At 40.6% G+C, this 19,388-nt stretch overlaps 1 protein-coding gene across 3 annotated transcripts in view; it reads left to right on the forward strand.

Annotated features, from left to right (window-relative positions):
* Positions 1 to 254: 254 nt before the first annotated feature.
* Positions 255 to 19,388, forward strand: part of CRY1 (cryptochrome circadian regulator 1) — a 46,889-nt gene continuing 27,755 nt past the window's right edge. For all 3 annotated transcript variants that reach the window (XM_036457728.2, XM_045587554.1, XM_036457729.2), the window contains exon 1: positions 255 to 412. In XM_036457728.2, coding sequence (XP_036313621.1) covers positions 255 to 412 — 158 coding nt within the window. The remainder of the gene's footprint in view (positions 413 to 19,388) is intronic.

Here is a 19,388-nt window from a genome sequence, read left to right on the forward strand (position 1 = left end):
CGGGGACTCCGCTGCCGCCCGGGCAGCCGCCCTCCGGCGCCCAGCTGCGCCTCCAGCGCCCTCTCCCTCTCGGGTCGGCTCCTCAGACTCGTCTTTCCCTGACCCCCCTCCGCCGCCGCCCTGTCCTTCTTCCCGGGGTGCGGCGATTCTCCTGGAAGCGGCGGTGTCGGGGATGAGCCGGACCCTCGTGCCTTCTTGAATTTCCCGGCGGAGGAGCTCGGCGGTGGTGGCCCGCCGCCCGCCGCGCGCCCGGCATGGGGGTGAACGCGGTGCACTGGTTCCGAAAGGGGCTCCGGCTGCACGACAACCCCGCCCTGAAGGAGTGCATTCGGGGCGCCGACACCATCCGCTGCGTCTACATCCTCGACCCCTGGTTCGCGGGCTCCTCCAACGTGGGCATCAACAGGTGGCGGTGAGTCCGAATCTCGGGTGTGTGTGTGTGTGTGTTGCGGGGGGGGGGGGGGTTTGAGGGGAAAGACACATTGTTCTCGGAGTTTTCATGAATCGGGACTTGACAGATCGGAGCCCTTCCACCCGGGACCGACCGCCTTGCTTTAAACGCCGGTTGAAGAATGGTAGCTGCTTCGAATCTGGACCAGAACGGACCGAATAGTTCTCCGGTCCGAGGGTGCCTGCCGGCCTCCCGGGCCACCCTGGCCTCCCGGAGTGTGAATTGCATGTCGCTGGGCGCTCATGGGAACTCTTCCCCCAGATTTATGGGGACTTCTTAGTGTTAGGGTTGAGGAAACAGCCGCCCATTTCTCAGCGGCCCGCGGGTTGGTTTCTTTGGCCTCTTGGTGGCATGCGAAAGGATGGCGGTTTTTAACGCTGACGGCTAATTCACAGCGCGGAGAAAATTATTCATTCAGTCCAAGCCCAGTGTTCTTCCACCTTGAGGCGGATGGAGGAAAAACACGGGAAATCACATCTGGTTTCTCTTTGCTCAGCTCTGCCTCTCGAGCTCCCCCTGGTGGTGGGCCGTACAGCACGGTTTTTGTTTCTAGGCAAAGTGTGATCCTTCTAGGGATCAGAGAGGGTTGGAGGAAATCTTAGAGACGCTTGATGATCTTCCCTGAAATACTAGGCGAGGTGCTTGTTCGGCCCTAGCCGGTTTGGCTCTGTGGATAGAGCATCAGCCTGAGGACTGAAGGGTCCCGGGTTCGATTCTGGCCAAAGGCACATGCCTGTATTGAGGCCTGATCCCCAGTAGGAGGTGTGCAGGAGGCATCCGATCAGTGATCCTCTCACATCATTGATGTTTCTATCTCTCTCCTTCTCTCTCTCTGAAACCAATAAAGACATATATATATATCTATATATATATAGATATAGATATATATAGATATATATAGATATTTTTTTAATTTAATTTAATTTATTTTTTTAAAGAAAGTGTTCAATGAACAGAGTGATCACCACTGCTTTAAACACCAGGGATATAGCAGTGAATAAAACAGACAAAAAATTCCTGTCGTTTTTGAACGTATGCTTCAGAAAGTAAGACAGAGTATTTGGTGGTGGAGAAATGCTGTGGAGAAATATAGAGCAGAGAAGGGGATAAAGAATATAAGAAGTTGGGATTGGAGTTGCAATTTTAAATGTGATGATTGGGAAAAAACTCAGAGAAGGTGGCAGGTGAACAGGTAATGAAGTAAATATGGACTGCAGCTGTCTAGGGAAGATGCATTCCAGGAGCAAGGTCCCTGAGATGCAAATGTCCTTAACCTTCGGAACAAATAGCAGAAGAAGCCAATGTGACTGAAGCAGAAGAGGTGAGAGGAAAAGTAGATGAGGTCAGAGATGTAACAGGGCCATATTGAGTAGAGCTTTATAGGTAGCTGTCAAGATTTGGACTTGTACTCAAAGAGGAAAGTGGGAATAATGGCAGAATTATGAGCAGAGAAGTAACATGATCTGACTTAAGTTTGAAAAATGTCTCTGGGTGGGGTGTGCAGGTGGAAAAGAAGCAGGACGAGCCCTAACCGGTTTGGCTCAGTGGATAGAGAGCCTCAGCCTGCGTAGCCCCACCAAACTCTTCCCGTACCCCTGGGGGTACGGATACCACACTTTGGGAGACACTGTTATCCCACTGCCATACCACCATTCACTTTGCCTAGATTACTTGAGTAGTTTACAGATCATTGTCCCCTGCAATATCCCTCCTCAGAGAAGCCTTTTCTGACCATCCCATGTAAAGTAATTGCCCTACTGCTTCCCCACACCTCCCACTTTTCACTTTTACCACCTTGTCCTGTTTTGTTTGGGTTTCTTTTCTTTTTTTTTTTTATGGCATTTATGACTATCTGAATTTATATATTTATTCATTTACTTCTTTATTGTTGTACTTCTTCATTAAATTACACAAGAGTGGTATTGATTCATTATTGATTCCTAAGCTCTATAACTGGTTCTCATAGTTGGTCCAGGGACACAGGGTTTCCTGAGACTCCAGGTGTCTGTGAAGTCAGAACTATTTTAATAATAACAGTAGTAAGACATTTAACTTTGTTACTGTCATTCTCTCATGTGTACAGTCTTGTTTTCCTGTAGCTTTGTGATAAGTGAACGCATTAGTGCTATGATGGCTAATGGAATGTGTGCTGGTGTATTCTTATGTTGTAAACTTTTTTAGCTTTTAATTTTTCACCTACATGTTGATAAATATTACCTGTAAGACAAAGCTCATTGGGGTTACTCAATAATCTATATATAAAAAAGCCTAAGCAAACATCACCCAGTTGCTATGACATGCACTGACCACAAGGGGGCATTCACTCAATGTAAGAGCTGCCCCCTGGTGGTCAGTGCCTCCTACAGCAAACCTCCCACCACTGGCCAACCTCCCGTGGTCTCTCCCCCTGGCTGGCCGGCCCCTTTTGGCCCTGATCATTGGCCAGACTGAGGGATCCTACCCATGCATGAATTCATGCACCGGGCCTCTAGTTTTTAATATAAAGGGTCCTACGGCCAAAAAGATTGAGAACTGCTGTCCTAGGAACAACAATTGGCACATGACAGGTAGATGTTCAATATGTACTTTTGGATTGAATGTATAAATGAATATTCTGATTTTGTTGCTGGAGTTTCATGTTAACTTACATGCATAAATTACCATAGCCTGATTTGCCTGTCATTTTCTTTAAAACACTTTTGTGAAGTAAATTTGAGTTCAGAATTTCTTTAGTATGTTTTTTTCTTCTGATCTACCTTATTCATGGTTAATTAGAAACTTTTTTGGTATTTCCCTTTTATCAAGCCTTTTGAAGCATTCAGTTTAGTTTTCAATAAAACAGCTTTCTTTTTACACTCAGTGTATATAAAATCTAATTAAATGATGTGATTACAATAAAAAGCTCAGCTGGCATAAACAGGTTTGAGTAATACAATTGACTCATGACATACCTAGTACTTTCACTAATTGGAACAGGAATCAGATGTACTAGAAAACAACAGTCTGGTGTTCTCAACCTAGAAGTAACCAAAGCCATCAGGCAATATGACCAGTGTATGTTTTACAGAGGATATGGAGGGAAGGTATAATTTCTGTGATGGTAATAAAAATAACTATCCTATCTAATAAAATAATAACATGCAAATTAACCACCACTAAACCACACCCACAAGCCACATCCACTAGCCAATCAGGAGTGAGTATGCAAATTAACCCAACCAAGGTAGCTGTGGCCACAGAGCGAGCAGGAGGCTTGGGTTTCCCTGGCAATGGAGGAAGCCAAGCTTTCCACACACCTTGGCTGGCCCAGGCCTCCACTTAAGGCTACAAAGTTTCAATTATAGAAAGTGTCCATTGCTTATGCTCATATGCATGCATAAAAGTCCTTTGTTTGACCTCTTATCCCCTCACCCACAGCCTTCCCTCATAGTTTGGACAGTTTATTCAGTGCTTCTGTGACTCTGGTTCTGTTTTTGTTCATCAGTTTATGTTCATTATATTCCACAAATGAGTGAGATTATGTGATATTTATCTTTCTTTGGCTTATTTCACTTAGTGTAAAGCTCTTCAGTTCCATCCATGCTATTGCAAATAATAAGAATTCCTTCTTTTTTACAGCAGTGTAGTATTCCATCGTGTTGATGCACCACAGTTTTCTAATCCACTCATCTGCTGGTGGGCACTTAGGCTGTTTCCAAATCTTAGCTATTGTAAATTGTGCTACTATTAACATGGGGATACATATATCCTTTCTGATTGGTGTTTCTGTTTTCTTGGGATATATTCCTAGAAGTGGGATTACTGGGTCAAATGGAAGTTCCATTTTTTATTTTTGAGGAAACACCATACTGTTTTCCACAGTGGCTGAATTTCCACCAGCAGTGCATGAGGGTTCCTTTTTCTCCCTATCCTTGCCAGCATTTGTTGTTTGTTGATGATAGCCATTCTGACAGGTGTGAGATGGTATCTCATTGTTGTTTTGATTTGTATCTGAGATGATTAGCGACTTTGCGCATTCTATATAATAAAAGGGTAATATGCAAATCGACTGAACAGCAGAATGACCTGTCGCTATCACGTGCACTGACCACCAGCTCAATGCAGGAGCTGCCCCCTGTGCTCCCATAGGAGGAGCACTGCTCAGCCACAAGCCACGATGATGGCTGGCAAATGCAGTAGCTGCCTCTGTGGCAGCACTAAGGATGTCCAATTGCAGACCTAAACTGTCAGTTGGACATCCCCAAGGGCTCCCCGGCTGCGAAAGGGTGCACGCTAGGCTTATGGACCCACCCCCCAGTGCACTAGGGGCGTTGTCATGCACCAGGCCTCTAGGACAGAATAAAAAGCAATCCACGCCTTCTTTCCTCTACTAAGATGGCCGTCTGAAAGACCTCTTCCTGAACGAAACATAAAGAAATAGTGTTAGCTGTCAGTACATCCTCCCTAAATATAAGACATTTCATCTGCCGTGAGTTTAATTTTAAGATTTTATTCTTCCCCATACTGAAAAAATTCCCACCGATTTTCCCTTACAGTAGGCCCTTGGGTTACATTGGAGGTCCATTCCTAGGCGTGACATAATGCAATTTTCACTGTAATTCGGAACCCACCTATATAAGCACCTATGTCACTCACATAGAGCACATACACAGCAGTAATGAAGTGTAACAGTAAAATAATTTAAAAGGAAGATAATTCCTGACCTTTACTTGTGGTAAATAAATAATAAAAAACATAAAGCACATATGTCGAAATAACGGAACTTTTTTTTTTAATAAATGGGAGATGGCGATGTAACCATGGAACGATGTATGTCGAGTCCGACATAACCCAAAGACTGTCTGTATATACATATCTATCAGTAGAATTAAGATTAGAATGAGCCTTCTACCCATAAGAATATATATATCTTATTTCTAGATCACATGTGTCAAACACAAGGCCCGTGGGCCAAATCGGTCCCGCCAGGCCTTGCAATGTGGCCCGCACCGCGCTGTCATCACTGCACTCCGCTGCGTTTCCATCACAATGACAGTTTATGACTGTTCAGTAAACCATTCGGCCTGCGATTTAGGCTGAATTTTAGATTTTGGCCCCTTCTCTGATTGAGTTCGACACCCCTATTCTAGATCCTTTGGGGGGAATATATTTACTGAGGCTGTATGTTCAAACTTTATGTGGCAATACATACATTTTATACCACTGAAATCTTTTAGATCTCACAACACTAAGGCCACTACAAAAAATTTATCTATCTATATAAAATGCTAAGTAACCATTCGACTGTCCGAACAGCCAGTAGGCATGATATGCACTGACCATCAGGGGCCAGATGCTCAACACAGGAGCTGCTGAGCTGTGGTAACTTGGCAGCAGGAGTTCTCAGGTGACACACCCCAGAACCAGAAAGGAGGGAGCCTGATTCCTCATGGGGTCACCTTTGGTAGTGGGTTTATTGTTCTTGGGACACTGCTGATCTGAATCTGGTTTACTGCACATTTGCATTTGCATTCCACACACTGTATGACAACAACTTTGCAAAGTACTCTCTCACACTCCAGGACCCCTCAGGGGATGTAGGAGAGCCAGTTTCAGCCCAATCTCTGTGGGCCAGGCCAAGGGACCTGCAGGAGGGACCCTGCTCACTCCACAGATGTCCTTCGAGTCGCAGCGCTGCCCAGGTGCAGCTGGCCAGCTGGGGAGGAACCACAGAAGGTTGGCTCCATGGCATATCCAGTCATCCCTCCCAGTCCTGCCCCCCGGCTACCACCCAGGACCACCTGTATTAGTCCCTGCACGGAGCCCGTGCCTCAAGCTGGAAGAGCTGAATGTGAGTTTTCTACTCCCCTCCCCCAACTCCAAGCTGAAGTGCCACCCCAGGAATTCTAATTAATTTCCTTTCAGTGTGCATGAATCCATGTACCAGGCTACTAGTGTTTTCATATGTCTCTTGGCCTTTGGTTTGTTCTTCGAATGGTATCTATTTAGGTCCTTTGCCCATTTGTTAATTGGATTGTTTATCTTCCTTTTGTTAAGTTGTCTGAGTTCCCTATAAATTTTGGAGATTAAACCCTTATCAGAGTTAACATTGCTAATATGTTCTGCTATGCAGTGGGCTTTCTTGTTGTTTTGTTGATGGTTTCTTATGCTGTGCAGAAGCTTTTTATTTTTATGTTATGCCATTTGTTTATTTTTTTCCCTTAGTTTCTATTGCCTTAGGAGCTGTATCAGTAATAATATTGCTACAACAAATGTCTGCTATTTTGCTGCCAATGGCCTCTTCTAAGATTTTTATGGTTTTTCCCACCTTACATTATGGGATCATGTTAGTCTTGTAAGATAAATTGGTAATTTTATATCCTTTTTATGCTCCCTAGTGGTACAAATAATAGGAATTCTGTGTTCCATAAAGTTTTGCTAGAATTCTTTTGGGGGCTTTGGGGAAGAGGCAGATTCTTTTTGTAGATATCTCAGTGTACCTGCACAGTCCACACCTTAAACTACCCACATCAAAACCCTTACTGAAAGGATGAATTTAGCTTCCACTTGAGTAGTTCTGTGATCTACTTTTCCTCTTTCTCCTGTGGATAGTTTATTGGATCTAAAGTCAATGCCTGACTAACAATGAACCAAATTGGAACATGAAGGTTTGGAAAAGGGATACTGAAACTCTTGTTGGTCAGTATTGGACCAATTGAGCAGTCATAAAATGACTGAGCAGACATAAAATGCTAAGTCTCTTAGCATAGAAAGATGATTATAGAAAGAAAAAAAAAAAAGAGCACATGTGTAGAAAGGAACAAATAAGACCTGAGCACAGGTTCCATGAGATACTCCAATATTCTTCCAATACTTTCTCTTTCTTTGTTTTGGCTTAATCTGAGTATATTTCTGTTTAGAAACAGTTACTGATGTAGGCCATTTTTTGTCATATTTTTCAATTCCATTGGTATTTATTAACTTTCTTAGATTTTCTTTTCAGTCAATTAGTTAGTTGAATTTGATAATAATTCATAGTCTGACATTTCTAACATTACTACAATAATACGTTTTCTTTTGTTTGTTTGTTTGTTTGTTTCTTGGTTAGACTTGCCAGATGCTTTTCCACTTTATTGATCTTTTGAAAGCAAAGCTCTTACAGAAGGAATAAAGAATATTGTTAATGAGTTATGTCCATAAAAAGCATCAGGCTCAGTTGTTTTATAGTTTGGTTCTACCAAACTTTTAAGAACATGTAACTTTAGTGCTATAAAAAGCATTGTTCTAGAGCAAAAAGGAAAAGAAACTACAGTCCTATATGATTTAAGAATAAAACATAAATTTTTCAAATAGAATACAAAATTATACTTTAAAAGTATATTCTACATGTACATTGAAAATGCAAGATTAATTCTATATTGGAAATATGTATACTAATGTAAAATATTAATAGGCCAAGGAAAAATTGTAAGATCATCTTCATAGATGCTGAAAGACTTTTGCTAAAATTCAACATCAATTCTTTTTGTTGTTGTTGTTAATCCTCACCTGAGGATATATATATATATATATATATATATATATTTTTTTTTTTTTTTTTTTTTTTTTTTCATTGCTTTTTCAGTGAGTGTGTGGAAGGGAGAGAGAGGGAGAGGGAGAGAGAAATAGACATGTGAGATTGGTGGGGAAGAGGTGGGGAGTGAATCTCTGTCCAATGAGCCACACCAGCCAGGGCTCTTCCCTAAACTTTTCTTATACCTTCCTTCCCTAGTTAGTATGCACTCTATTATCCTGCTGTATAGTCTCCTCCTTTTCTCCTAAAAAGGCCTCAGTAAAACCACAACAAATTCCCAGTTCATAGATCAACACTCAACCACTGAGCCATGTTGGCTGGGCAGTATTCTGTTATTCTTGCCAAGATTTATCTCTTGGCCCTAACCGGTTTGGCTCAGTGGATAAAGCATCTGCCTGCAGACTGAAGGTCCCAGATTCGATTCCGGTCAAGGGCATGAACCTTGGTTGCGGGCACATCCCCAGTAGGTGGTGTGCAGGAGGCAGCTGGTCAATGTTTCTCTCTCATCGATGTTTCTAGCTCTCTATTCTTCTGCCTTCCTCTCTGTAAAAAATCAATAAAAAATATTTATCTCTTGGACTTCTGTTCTCATTTTAGTGTGTAAATTCCTATTTAAAGTTTGTTGTTGGGATGTATGTGTATGTGTGTTCACCAAGTATTAATGAAATAGGATATTATTCATTCTGTGTGTCATCTATTAATATTATAGTATAATCCTGAGTATGGACTTAGATTCTCTGTTAATTTTTTTTGTCATGAGCATGATTTTTTTTAAAAGGAGTTGTGTTTTCATCTGTAACTTAAAAAAAAACCTGTAGCTTCAACATTTCAGAGTTTTCTTAATGATTGTATGCCAGTGTTCTTATTCTTAAAATTCAGGCTTATGAGAAAACAGAGAGAGATTCTTTTATAAACTAACCTCCAATCTTAGTTTTATTTCTTATTGGACTCATTCATAATAGGGTAGGAAGGACTTTATCTCTTTCAAATCCTGTGCTATGCTGCTTTTTTTTGCCAACCCATCAGGTGCCAATTATTTATGCCTTCTCTATAACAGGTATATTGTAATACTTCCTACGTAGCATTTGCCAGTTATGATTTACACTGTTTAAACAAAATATCTGTGTGACAGGAACTTTGTAATTCTTTCTACTTCACATTTTTTATCTTTATATAATTTTCAGGGTTGTCTAGTCCATATTTTTTTAGTCTTGAGTGAAAAACATTACTAAGTATTATACAATAATTTTTACAATATATTATGGTGCTTTTACAACTGTTTCCCCCTGCTATATTGTAAACACTTGGAGGGCACCTAATCCAGTGATTCTAAATATAGATTTGAATTGGATCAGGAAACTCATAGAGAGATCAGTGGTTTGCTCATTTTTTTAAAGAGTTGGAACTAGAATCCAAGTGTTCTGATTATGAAACATTCTTCCTCCCAAAATAGGAGTACCTTGGTATCCATTTGGAAAAAAACACACAGCCGGAACCGGTTTGGCTCAATGGATAGAGCGTCGGCTTGGGGACTGAAGGGTCCCGGGTTCGATTCCGGTCAAGGGCATGTACCTTGGTTGTGGGCACGTCCCCAGTAGGGGGTGTGCAAGAGGCAGCTGATCGATGACTCTCTTTCATCGATGTTTCTAACTCTGTATCTCTCTCCCTTCCTCTCTGTACAAAATCAATAAAATGTATTAAATTAAAAAGAAAAAAACACACAAATCTGGATACCTATCTTGCACAATAATACAAAAATTAAATGTAGAAAGATAAGTCAATAATGCTCTTATAGAATAAAATGAAGGAAAGAATCTCCATGAGTTTAAAAGAGGAAAAGACTTCATGAACAGGACACATGTTATTGCAAGTACCCGGGTGCACACACAGTATCAACTATAAGGAAAGAATTTACCAATTATTAATTTAATTTCATTAAAATTAAGAATTCTGTTTATTAAAAATGGTAATAAATAAATAATACAAGAATAAACTGTGGGGGAGATCCAAGATGGCTGCGCCCAGGTGAACACCTAGCCGCAGCCGCACACAACAATTTCAATAAAATACAACTAAAATATAAAACGGACATTGCCCAGAACTACTGGAAGGTTGACTGACTGGAAATTCTACAGCGAGAAGCAAGGAGAAAACCAGAAGGAGGCGCGGAGGAGCTGGAAAAGCCCAAGGTACGGAGACGCGGCACGCGGAGAGGACGGAGCCGGAGAGGAGGGAGGCCGAGTGCCTGGCGGGCGTTCCTGAGCGGAAAGGAGAGAAAAGCTCCGACTGTGCTGGGCCCCCAACTGCTCTGAACCCCGGTTCTGGGCCAGACCCCGGGGACTCAGGCTCAGCCATAGGGAGCCGGGCTGTAAGGCAGAACCCCGGGGAGAGGCGAAAGGAGGTCCCGGAGGCGCGCACACTGCCGCGGGATTGCCCTGACGGGAAGGAGACAGGGGCTCCAGACTGCTCTGAACGCCACCTCCAACTCCATTTCCAACTGAACTGAACCCCAATACCGGGCTCATTGTGGGAGAGCATAGACTGTTTGGCAGCAGGCGAAAATCGAGGGCACCTTTCTCTCAGAGGCGCTGGCAGCAGCGAGCACTGAAGGACCCGCATAGGGCGGGGCTGACAGAAGCCAAAGCTGCAGGCTCCACCCTGAAACCCCGTCCCATCTGTAACTGCGAAATGCGACAACAAAATAGATCACAAACGAAAGAAATGGAGGACAAAAAGCGTCTGGATATAGAGTTCAAATCTACGCTTATAAGTTTTTTCAAGAGTTTCTTAGAAAAGATGGATAAGGGCTACGAGGATATGAAAAGAGATCAACTAGAATTAATAAGGAGTCAACAAGAAATGATAAGGGATCAACAAGAAATAAAGAATACATTGTCTGAAATAAAAAATATTTTACTGAGTCCTAAAAACAGAAGGGAAGATCGCAAGAATCAAGTCAAAGATTTGGAACATAAAGAGCCAGAAGACACTCCTCCACAGAAGCTAGAAGGCAAGAGAATCCAGAAAATTGAAGATAATGTAAGAAACCTCTGGGACAACTTCAAGCGAACCAACATCAGAATTATGGGGGTCCCAGAAGATGAGAGAGAGCAAGATATGGAAAACATACTGAAAGAAATAGTGACAGAAAACTTCCCCTACCTGGTGAAAGAATTAGACTTACAAGTCCAGGAAGCACACAGAACTCCAAACAAAAGGAATCCAAAGAGGACCACACCGAGACACATCATTATTAAAATTCCAAGAGCAAAAGACAAAGAGAGAATATTAAAAGAAGCAAGAGCAAAGAAGGTAGTAACCTACAAAGGAGCACCTATACGATTGTCAGCTGACTTCTCAACAGAAACCATGCAGGCCAGAAGGGAATGGCAAGAAATATTCAAGGTGATGAATAGCAAGAACCTACAGCCAAAGATAATCTATCCAGCAAAGCTATCACTCAGAATCGAAGGCCAGATAAAGAGCTTCACTAATAAAAAAAAGCTAAAGGAGTTCATCACCACCAAACCAGAATTATATGAATTGCTGAAGGGGGTTCTTTCAGAAGAGAAAGTAAACAAAGATAAAAATTATGAACAACAAATACATAACTATCAACAAGTGAATCTAAAAACCAAGGAAATTAAAAAAATCTGATGAACAATATTAACTGTTGAATATAATAGAATCAGAGGTATGGAAGGGGAGTGAACTGACGATTCTTGGGGTAAAGGGGAGAGGGGGGCGTGGGAAGAGACTGAACATAAACTGTGCACCTATGGATGAGGACAATGGGGAGAGGGGAAAGGGCAGAGGGTGGGATGGGAACCTGGTGGAGGAGAGCAATGGTGGGTGGGGGGAAAGGAACATTTGTAATAATATGAACAATAAAAACTTATTAAAAAAAAATAAATAAAAAAAAATAAAATAAAAAAAAAAAAAAAAAAAAAAAAAAAAAAAGAATAAACTGTGATTTGTGTAGTCACAACTGTAAACCTACTTTTGCCCTATGTTGTATGTAGCTCTTTAATATCAGGTCTAGTAATAATTAATGTCGTTTTTAAACATTCGTTTAAAATCTTGCTTGGCGTTGACTTGTATTGATATAACCTTCAAACACGTGGTATCTACAGAACGTGTGAAGTGCAATTAACAACTTTTGCTTGAAAAAGTTTGTGTTTGGTTTGGTTTTTGTTGCAAAACTAGGGCTAAGAAGATGGCGGATGAAGAGCATATTCGGCACTGCATGCTTTACAAGTTCCAATTAGGAAGAAAAGCAAGTGAGGCTGCAAAAAACATCTGTAGTGCTCTTGGTCAAGATGCAGTTAGCGCCAGAAAATGCCAGCGTTGGTTTGAGAAATTTCGCGAGGGAAATTTTTCGTTAGATGACAAGAGTGGTCGAGGCCGTGTGTCCAATTTTGATTAAGAAGCTCTTCAAGCTCTTTTGGTACAAAATCCTCAAATTACCCAACAAGAGCTTGCGACAACTTTAAATTGTTCACAAAAAAACAATTTCCAATCAATTGCGTGCACTTGGCAAAGTCCAAAAGTTTGGAAAATGGGTTCCTCATGAGTTGACCGACAACAACCGTACTCAAAGAGTCACATTTCGCAGTTCGCTCCTCTCTCGTCAAAACCGTTTGCCGTTTTTAGAGCAAATTGTTACCGGAGATGAAGAAAGGGTGCTGTATGTTAATTTGAAAAGGCGGCCTCAATGGTTGGACAAAAATGAGGCTCCGCAGCCCACGCCAAAACCTGACTTGCATGTGAAAAAAGTGATGTTGTGTGTTTGGTGGAATTTTAAAGGAATTCTTCATTATGAACTTTTACCATCTAACCAAACCATTACAAGTGCAGTGTATAGTGCCCAATTGGAAAGGTTAGCCCAAGCTTTAAGAGAAAAAGAACCCACGCTGATTAATCGGAAGGGCGTAATTCTTCACCACGATAACGCACGACTGCATACTGCAAGAATCACTGCTGAAAAACTGCGCCAGTTGGAATGGGAAGTTCTCCCTCAACCTGCATATTCTCCTGATATTGCCCCTTCCGATTACCATTTGTTTCGTTCTTTGCAAAACTTTCTTCTTGGAAAAAAATTGAATAATGAAGAATGCCTCAAAAATGCATTGACCAAATTTTTTGCATCAAAATCACAAGAATTTTACAACAGAGGGATTAAAATGCTTCCTGAGCGTTGGGCACAAGTAGTAGAAAACAATGGCAACTATATTGTTGATTAAATTTTGTTGTATTGTTTAAATAAATTCGATTTAAAAAAAGTATTAGAAAACGACATTAATTATTACTAGGCCTAATATTTGCCTTTTATAAACAGATTTTATTTAACAGATTTTATTCCATTCCATGTAAGTACCATAAAGTCCTCAAATAGATGTCCTTCTTGATTTTGTCTGTCCTTTTGAGGTCACAATGCAGTGCTGTCTAAAAATAAACAAAGATTAGTTGGAAGCCTAGATTGCAAATACATCTATGTGATTTTTGAAATGAGGGTGGCATAAGTTACATATACTTACATTAGTGTAATTCAGTTCCAGAAGATTACCTGATATTTCTGTTGAAGATCATCTTACACTGTTATCAAAAAGTGAAATGCTGTGACCGTAAAAGACCCATATCAAACATTATCTTCGTGAAATCTTATGGCTCGCCTTGACAGATTTGATTCTTCTGTGTTTCCTTAAAGCTATGCACTTTTAATAATACAGTTTAATAAGTAATATAATAGTTCTTATACCTTATTTTACTTAAATTTGAGAGGCATTAGGATGGGAATTCTATATTTATTTTTGTATCTCAATAAAATGCCCAAGTGTTAATGAATGAATGAATAAATAAAAGTGCTTCAGATATGTTTTTCTTCAAAAGTAGGAATGCTCAGGAGTTCAGTCTTATATGTATTTACTTTGAGGTGTCTATTTGATAGACAAATGGACTTGTTAATTATCAAATGATGTATGTAACTCTGAAATTCAGAATAGACATATTGATAGTTAAGTATAAAGTTGGGATTCATTGCATAAGTGGTGTTAATAGCTGTAAGACAGAAGAAAGAACAGATGGATGGGAGAAAATGGAAAAAGTTGTAGCCAGGAAGCACTCAGGGAAGTGATAGATAAGAAAAAGTGATGGTCTCTAGATTGGGAGAGGGAGACACACTGGTGGTATGGTCCATAGCACTTTTATTATTTACTTATTTATTTTTTTAAAATATATTTTATTGATTTTTCACAGAGAGGAAGAGAGGGGGATAGAGAGTTAGAAACATAGATGAGAGAGAATCATCTATCAGCTGCCTCTTGCACACCCCCTACTGGGGATGTGCCCGCAACCAAGGTACATGCCCTTGCCCGGAATCGAACCCGGGACCCTTCAGTCCGCAGGCCGACGCTCTATCCACTGAGCCAAACTGGTCCCAGCTTATTATTTTTTTATAGTTAGTTACTAGTAAAGATAACACAATAAAAGAGGATTACTGGCCAATATCCCTCATGAACATAGATGCCAAAATCCTCTACAAAATTCTAGCAAATTGGATTCAGCAGTACATCAGATATATCATACACCATGACCAAGTAGGATTTATTCCAGGGATACAAGGATGGTACAATATTCACAAATCAATAAACATACATCACTTAAGCAAATTGAGAAATAAAAATCACATAGTCATATCAACTGATACAGAAAAAGCATTTAACAAAATTCAGTACCCTTTTTTGATAAAAACTCAGCTAAGTGTGAATAGAAGGATCTATCTCAACATAATAAAAGCCATATATGATAAACCCACAGCCAACATCATACTCAATGCGCAAAAACTAAAACCATTTCCCCTAAGAACAGGAACAAGAGAGGGATGCCCACTCTCATCACTCCTGTTTGACATAGTACTGGAAATACTAGCCATTGTGATAAGACAAGAAGAAGAAATAAAAGGCATCCAAATTGGAAAAGAAGTAAAGCCGTCCTTATTTGCAGATGACATGATACTGTACATAGAAAGCACTAAAGATTCCATAAAAAATTATTAGACTTAATAAGTGAATTTGGCTGTGTAACAGGATAGAAAATTAACACCAAGAAATCTATGGCATTTCTATACACCCATAATGAACTTACAGAAGGAGAAACTAAAAAACCAGTCCCATTTACCATCGCACCAAATAAATTAAGATACCTAGGAATAAACTTAACTAAGGAAGTAAAAGACCTAAACATGGAAAACTACAGGCCACTGAAAAAAGAGAGGAAGACATAAAGAGATGGAAGAATATACCATGTTCATGGATTGGTAGAATCAACATCATCAAAATGTCCATACTACCCAAAGCAATTTATAAATTCAATGAACTTCCCATTAAAATACAAATGGCATATTTTACAGATCTAGAATGGACTTTCCAAAAATTCATCTAGAATAAAAAAAAAAAAAAAAAAAAAAAAAGACCCTGAATACCTGCAGCAATCCTGAGAAAGAAGAACAAAGTAGATGGGATCTCAATACCAGATATCCAGCTGTATTTCAAAGCCACTGTTCTCAAAACTGCCTGGTACTGGCATAAGAACAGATATAAAGATCAATGAAATAGAATAGAGAACCCAGAAATCGACCAAAACTACTATGCTCAATTAATATTTGACAAAGGAGGCATGAACATACAATGGAGTCAAGATGGTCTCTTTAATAAATGGTGTTGGGAAAATTAGATACATGCAAAAAAATGAAACTAGATTACCAACTTACACCATACACAAAAATAAACTCAAAATGGATAAAGGACTTAAACATAAGATGGGAAACCATAAGAATACTACAGGAATTCACAGGCAGTGAAATCTCAGACATGCCGAAGCAATTTCTTCACTGATACTGCTCCTAGGGCAATAGAAACTAAAGAGAAAATAAACAAATGGGACTGCATCAAAATAAAAAGCTTTTTGCACAGCAAAGGAAACCATTAACAAAACAAGAAAGTCCACTGCATGGGAGAACATATTTGCCAATGATATCATCAATAAGGGTTTAATCTCCAACATTTACAGGGAACTCACACAACTTAATAAAAGGAAGTTAACCTAATCAAAAAATGGGCAACTAACCTAAATACTTTTTAAAAGAAGACAGAAGGAAGGCCAAGAGACATATGAAAACCTGCTCAAAGTCACTAGTTATCTGAGAGATGCAAATCAAAACAACAGTGCGGTACCATCTCACACCTGTCAGAATGGTTATCATCAACAAATGACAAATGCTGGTGAGGATACGGAGAAAAAGGAACTCTTGTGTACTGCTGGTGGAAATGCAGATTGGTAAAGCTACTGTGGAGAACAGTATGGAGTTTCCTCAAAAACTAAAACTGGAACTCCCATTTGACATAGTGATCCTACTTATAGAAATATATCCCAAGAAACTAGAAACACTAGAAACTAGGTATAAATTACATAGCCTTATCTCATTCATCAGAATGACTGAAATGACCTGTTGCTATGATGCACACTGACCACCAGGGGGGATATGCTCAATGCAGGAGCTGCCCCCTGGTAGTCAGTGTGCTCAGCCAGAAGCCAGGCTCATGGCTGGTGAGCACAGCTGCAGTGGCAGGAGCAGCAGGACCAGAATGAGTGGCAGTGGAGCTGCGCCCAACCCCAGCTGCCTGCCACTTTGGCACTGCTACATCCCTTGAGGGGTCCCAGATTGTGAGAAGGTGCAGGCTAGATTGAGGGACCTCACCCATGCATAAATCCATGCACTGGGCCTCCAGTATAAAAATACTAGGGGCCCAGTACACAAACCTGCTCAAAGTCACTAGTCATCTAAACAACAACCTTGAAAGGAACTATAGGCTGTGAGGCTGAGGTGGGCACAGGGTGGATCTTGGCACATCCTTTGCACCTCCACCTGCCCCCTCCCATCACAGGCCCTGGTTCCCTGTTTGCTGGCAGCCCCACTCATGCCACCACTGCTCCCACAAGCTGATAGCGCTGGCCCCGGTCACACCCATGGATGTGGGGAGCAGTTGGGGCCATTGCCAGCAGCATGTGTGAGAGGCTGCTGCTGCCCCAATCACCCCTCAGGAGCAGAGGGAGGCAGAGAAGCCCTCAGGGGCAATCGGGGCCAGCAGCCACTGCTCACACCCACTACAGCACTGAGTGATTGGGACTAGCGCTGGGTACAGGCAAAGAGTGGGAACTGCAGCTCTGGCATCAGCTGCAGTTGCTAGTGAGGCTGTTGCCAGCAACAGATGTGAGAGGCGGTTGCTGGCCCCAATTGCCCTTCAGGAGCAGGGCAAGGTGGAGAAGCTCTGAGGGGCAATTGGGCCTGGCACCGGGTGCTGGCAGCAGGTGTGAGCGGCAGCTCCAGTTCTGGCAGTGGGTGCATGCTGGTCCTGTGCTGGCAGCAGGTGCAAGTGCTGGGCAGAACCACGGCATGCAGGAGCAAAGAATTTTCAGAGGTTTGCCCCAATGACAGTGACTGGTGCCCCGCCTTAGTCTGGCACCCTGCTCACCTGCTCCACCATCTTGCCGCAGTCGACACCCGCCATGTTCCGTGCTTACCCCCTGACGGTCAACACATGTCATAGCAACCAGTTGTTTGTGTGTTCTGCCATTTGGTCTATTTGCATATTAGCCTTTTATTATTTAGGATGGGCTTATGAGTATTTGTTTTATTCTTTGGGTTATAATCTGTTACTATTACTGTTTATTTTGTTTAAATTGTTCCAGCTTTGGCATCTATCTGTATTTTGACACACATCTATCTTATTTCTCTGGAGCTCTTCCATACTTTGTGGCATTTTTGAGATTCTGCAGTTCATTGTATACTTTCCTTGCCCAGCCCTGAGTCAGCCATTGCTCTGTAGAACTCTTATTGGAGAAGTATGTTTAGAAACCAATATCTGGATGCTTGTTTCATCTCTCCTAGTCTTTTCCCCCTGGCACTCCTGTGCTTTTGTTTTATATTGTATTATTTCTCAGTCCTGCCACTGAAAACCTCTGAAAAATATGAATTAAATAGAGAGTAAAATTAGCATTATTAGGAAAAGAGAGTTTTCTGGTAGGAATATCAGAAAACCATTATGTGTAGCTCTGTTGTTTGCTTTTGTACATGTGTTGAACAGATTTTTAGTTAGTTCTATTTTAATACTCTAAAGTCTAGAAGTAGATTTGAAATATTATTTTTGGCCTATTATAATAGTATCACATCAGTGGTTTCCAAAAATACACATGGAATAGAAGTCCTAGATTCAAGTATCTTTATGTAATTTGAGGATTAAGGAGGTATAAATTACATAGCCTTATCTCGTGTAAGTCGACCTCAGAAGTTAAAGATAATTCAAGCAAATTCTAATTTAAACTGCTGTCACTAAGTGCTATCATAGATACTTAAAAATTCATATTAGTCATATCTGTGTAAAACTTTAGAGATCTTCCTCAGCATAAATTGCCTTGCTTTTATGTATCCTTTAACACTAGGGATTTAAATAATACAGTTACTATGTAGATGCACAAATGTTGATTATAAAAATGAAAGAATATAACTCAGAACATGTGATTCTGTATTTTATTAAATTAGAAATAATTAACTCAAATATTTCTGAGGAGATTAAAAGTTAATGTGATTCTAAATGAATTGCTTTACCAAATGAGAAATGGTGGGATAATACTTGGGTTCATTTTGTTTCACTTATTACATTTCTCTCTCTAAGCATAGACAAGTTCTATTATATATCATCCACAAAGACATTTCTTATTTTCAACTGTGAAATCAAGTGTATATGGAATGTGTTTTAGGCTCATGACTGGTTCATAATTTGCTTATTAGTAATTAAATCAAATTGATCCTTTTTTGTTATTGAAAACTCCATCAGACTTAGGATTCTTAAGTTTCAGTTTGATTGTTCCTTCATACCTCCTTTCCTCCCTTTTTTGACTCTCTTGCCATCCTACCCTCCATTCCATCTTTGTCCATTCTTGCTTCTCTGTCTCATCAGTCTTTGTTTTTGTTTCATATACTCTTGCTTCTCTTTTTGAGTAGAGGTTGAAACATGATGTGTTAACTTTGAAAATAATCACTTGGACTGGGTAGGAAATGGATATCAGGCAAAGGGCAGAAATAAGACCACTTAGGAGTCTAGTATACTTATCTTGAAGAGATGGTAGTGGCATGGATAAGAGTGGTAATGGTGAAAATGATAAGAACACTTGCAATCTGGATAGAAATTTAAGAGGTAATGCAGCATAGGAAGTGGGATTGCGGAATCTGGAGACCAAAGTGGAAGTGTAGGCTGAAAATATAAAATTGAGAGTCATCAGAACATAGGTGGTATTTCTAAAACTAAATAAAGGGGAAGAACTGATGGG

The sequence above is a fragment of the Pipistrellus kuhlii genome, unplaced genomic scaffold, assembly GCF_014108245.1.
Source record: "Pipistrellus kuhlii isolate mPipKuh1 unplaced genomic scaffold, mPipKuh1.p scaffold_m20_p_3, whole genome shotgun sequence".
In the NCBI taxonomy this organism is placed as follows: Eukaryota; Metazoa; Chordata; class Mammalia; order Chiroptera; family Vespertilionidae; genus Pipistrellus; species Pipistrellus kuhlii.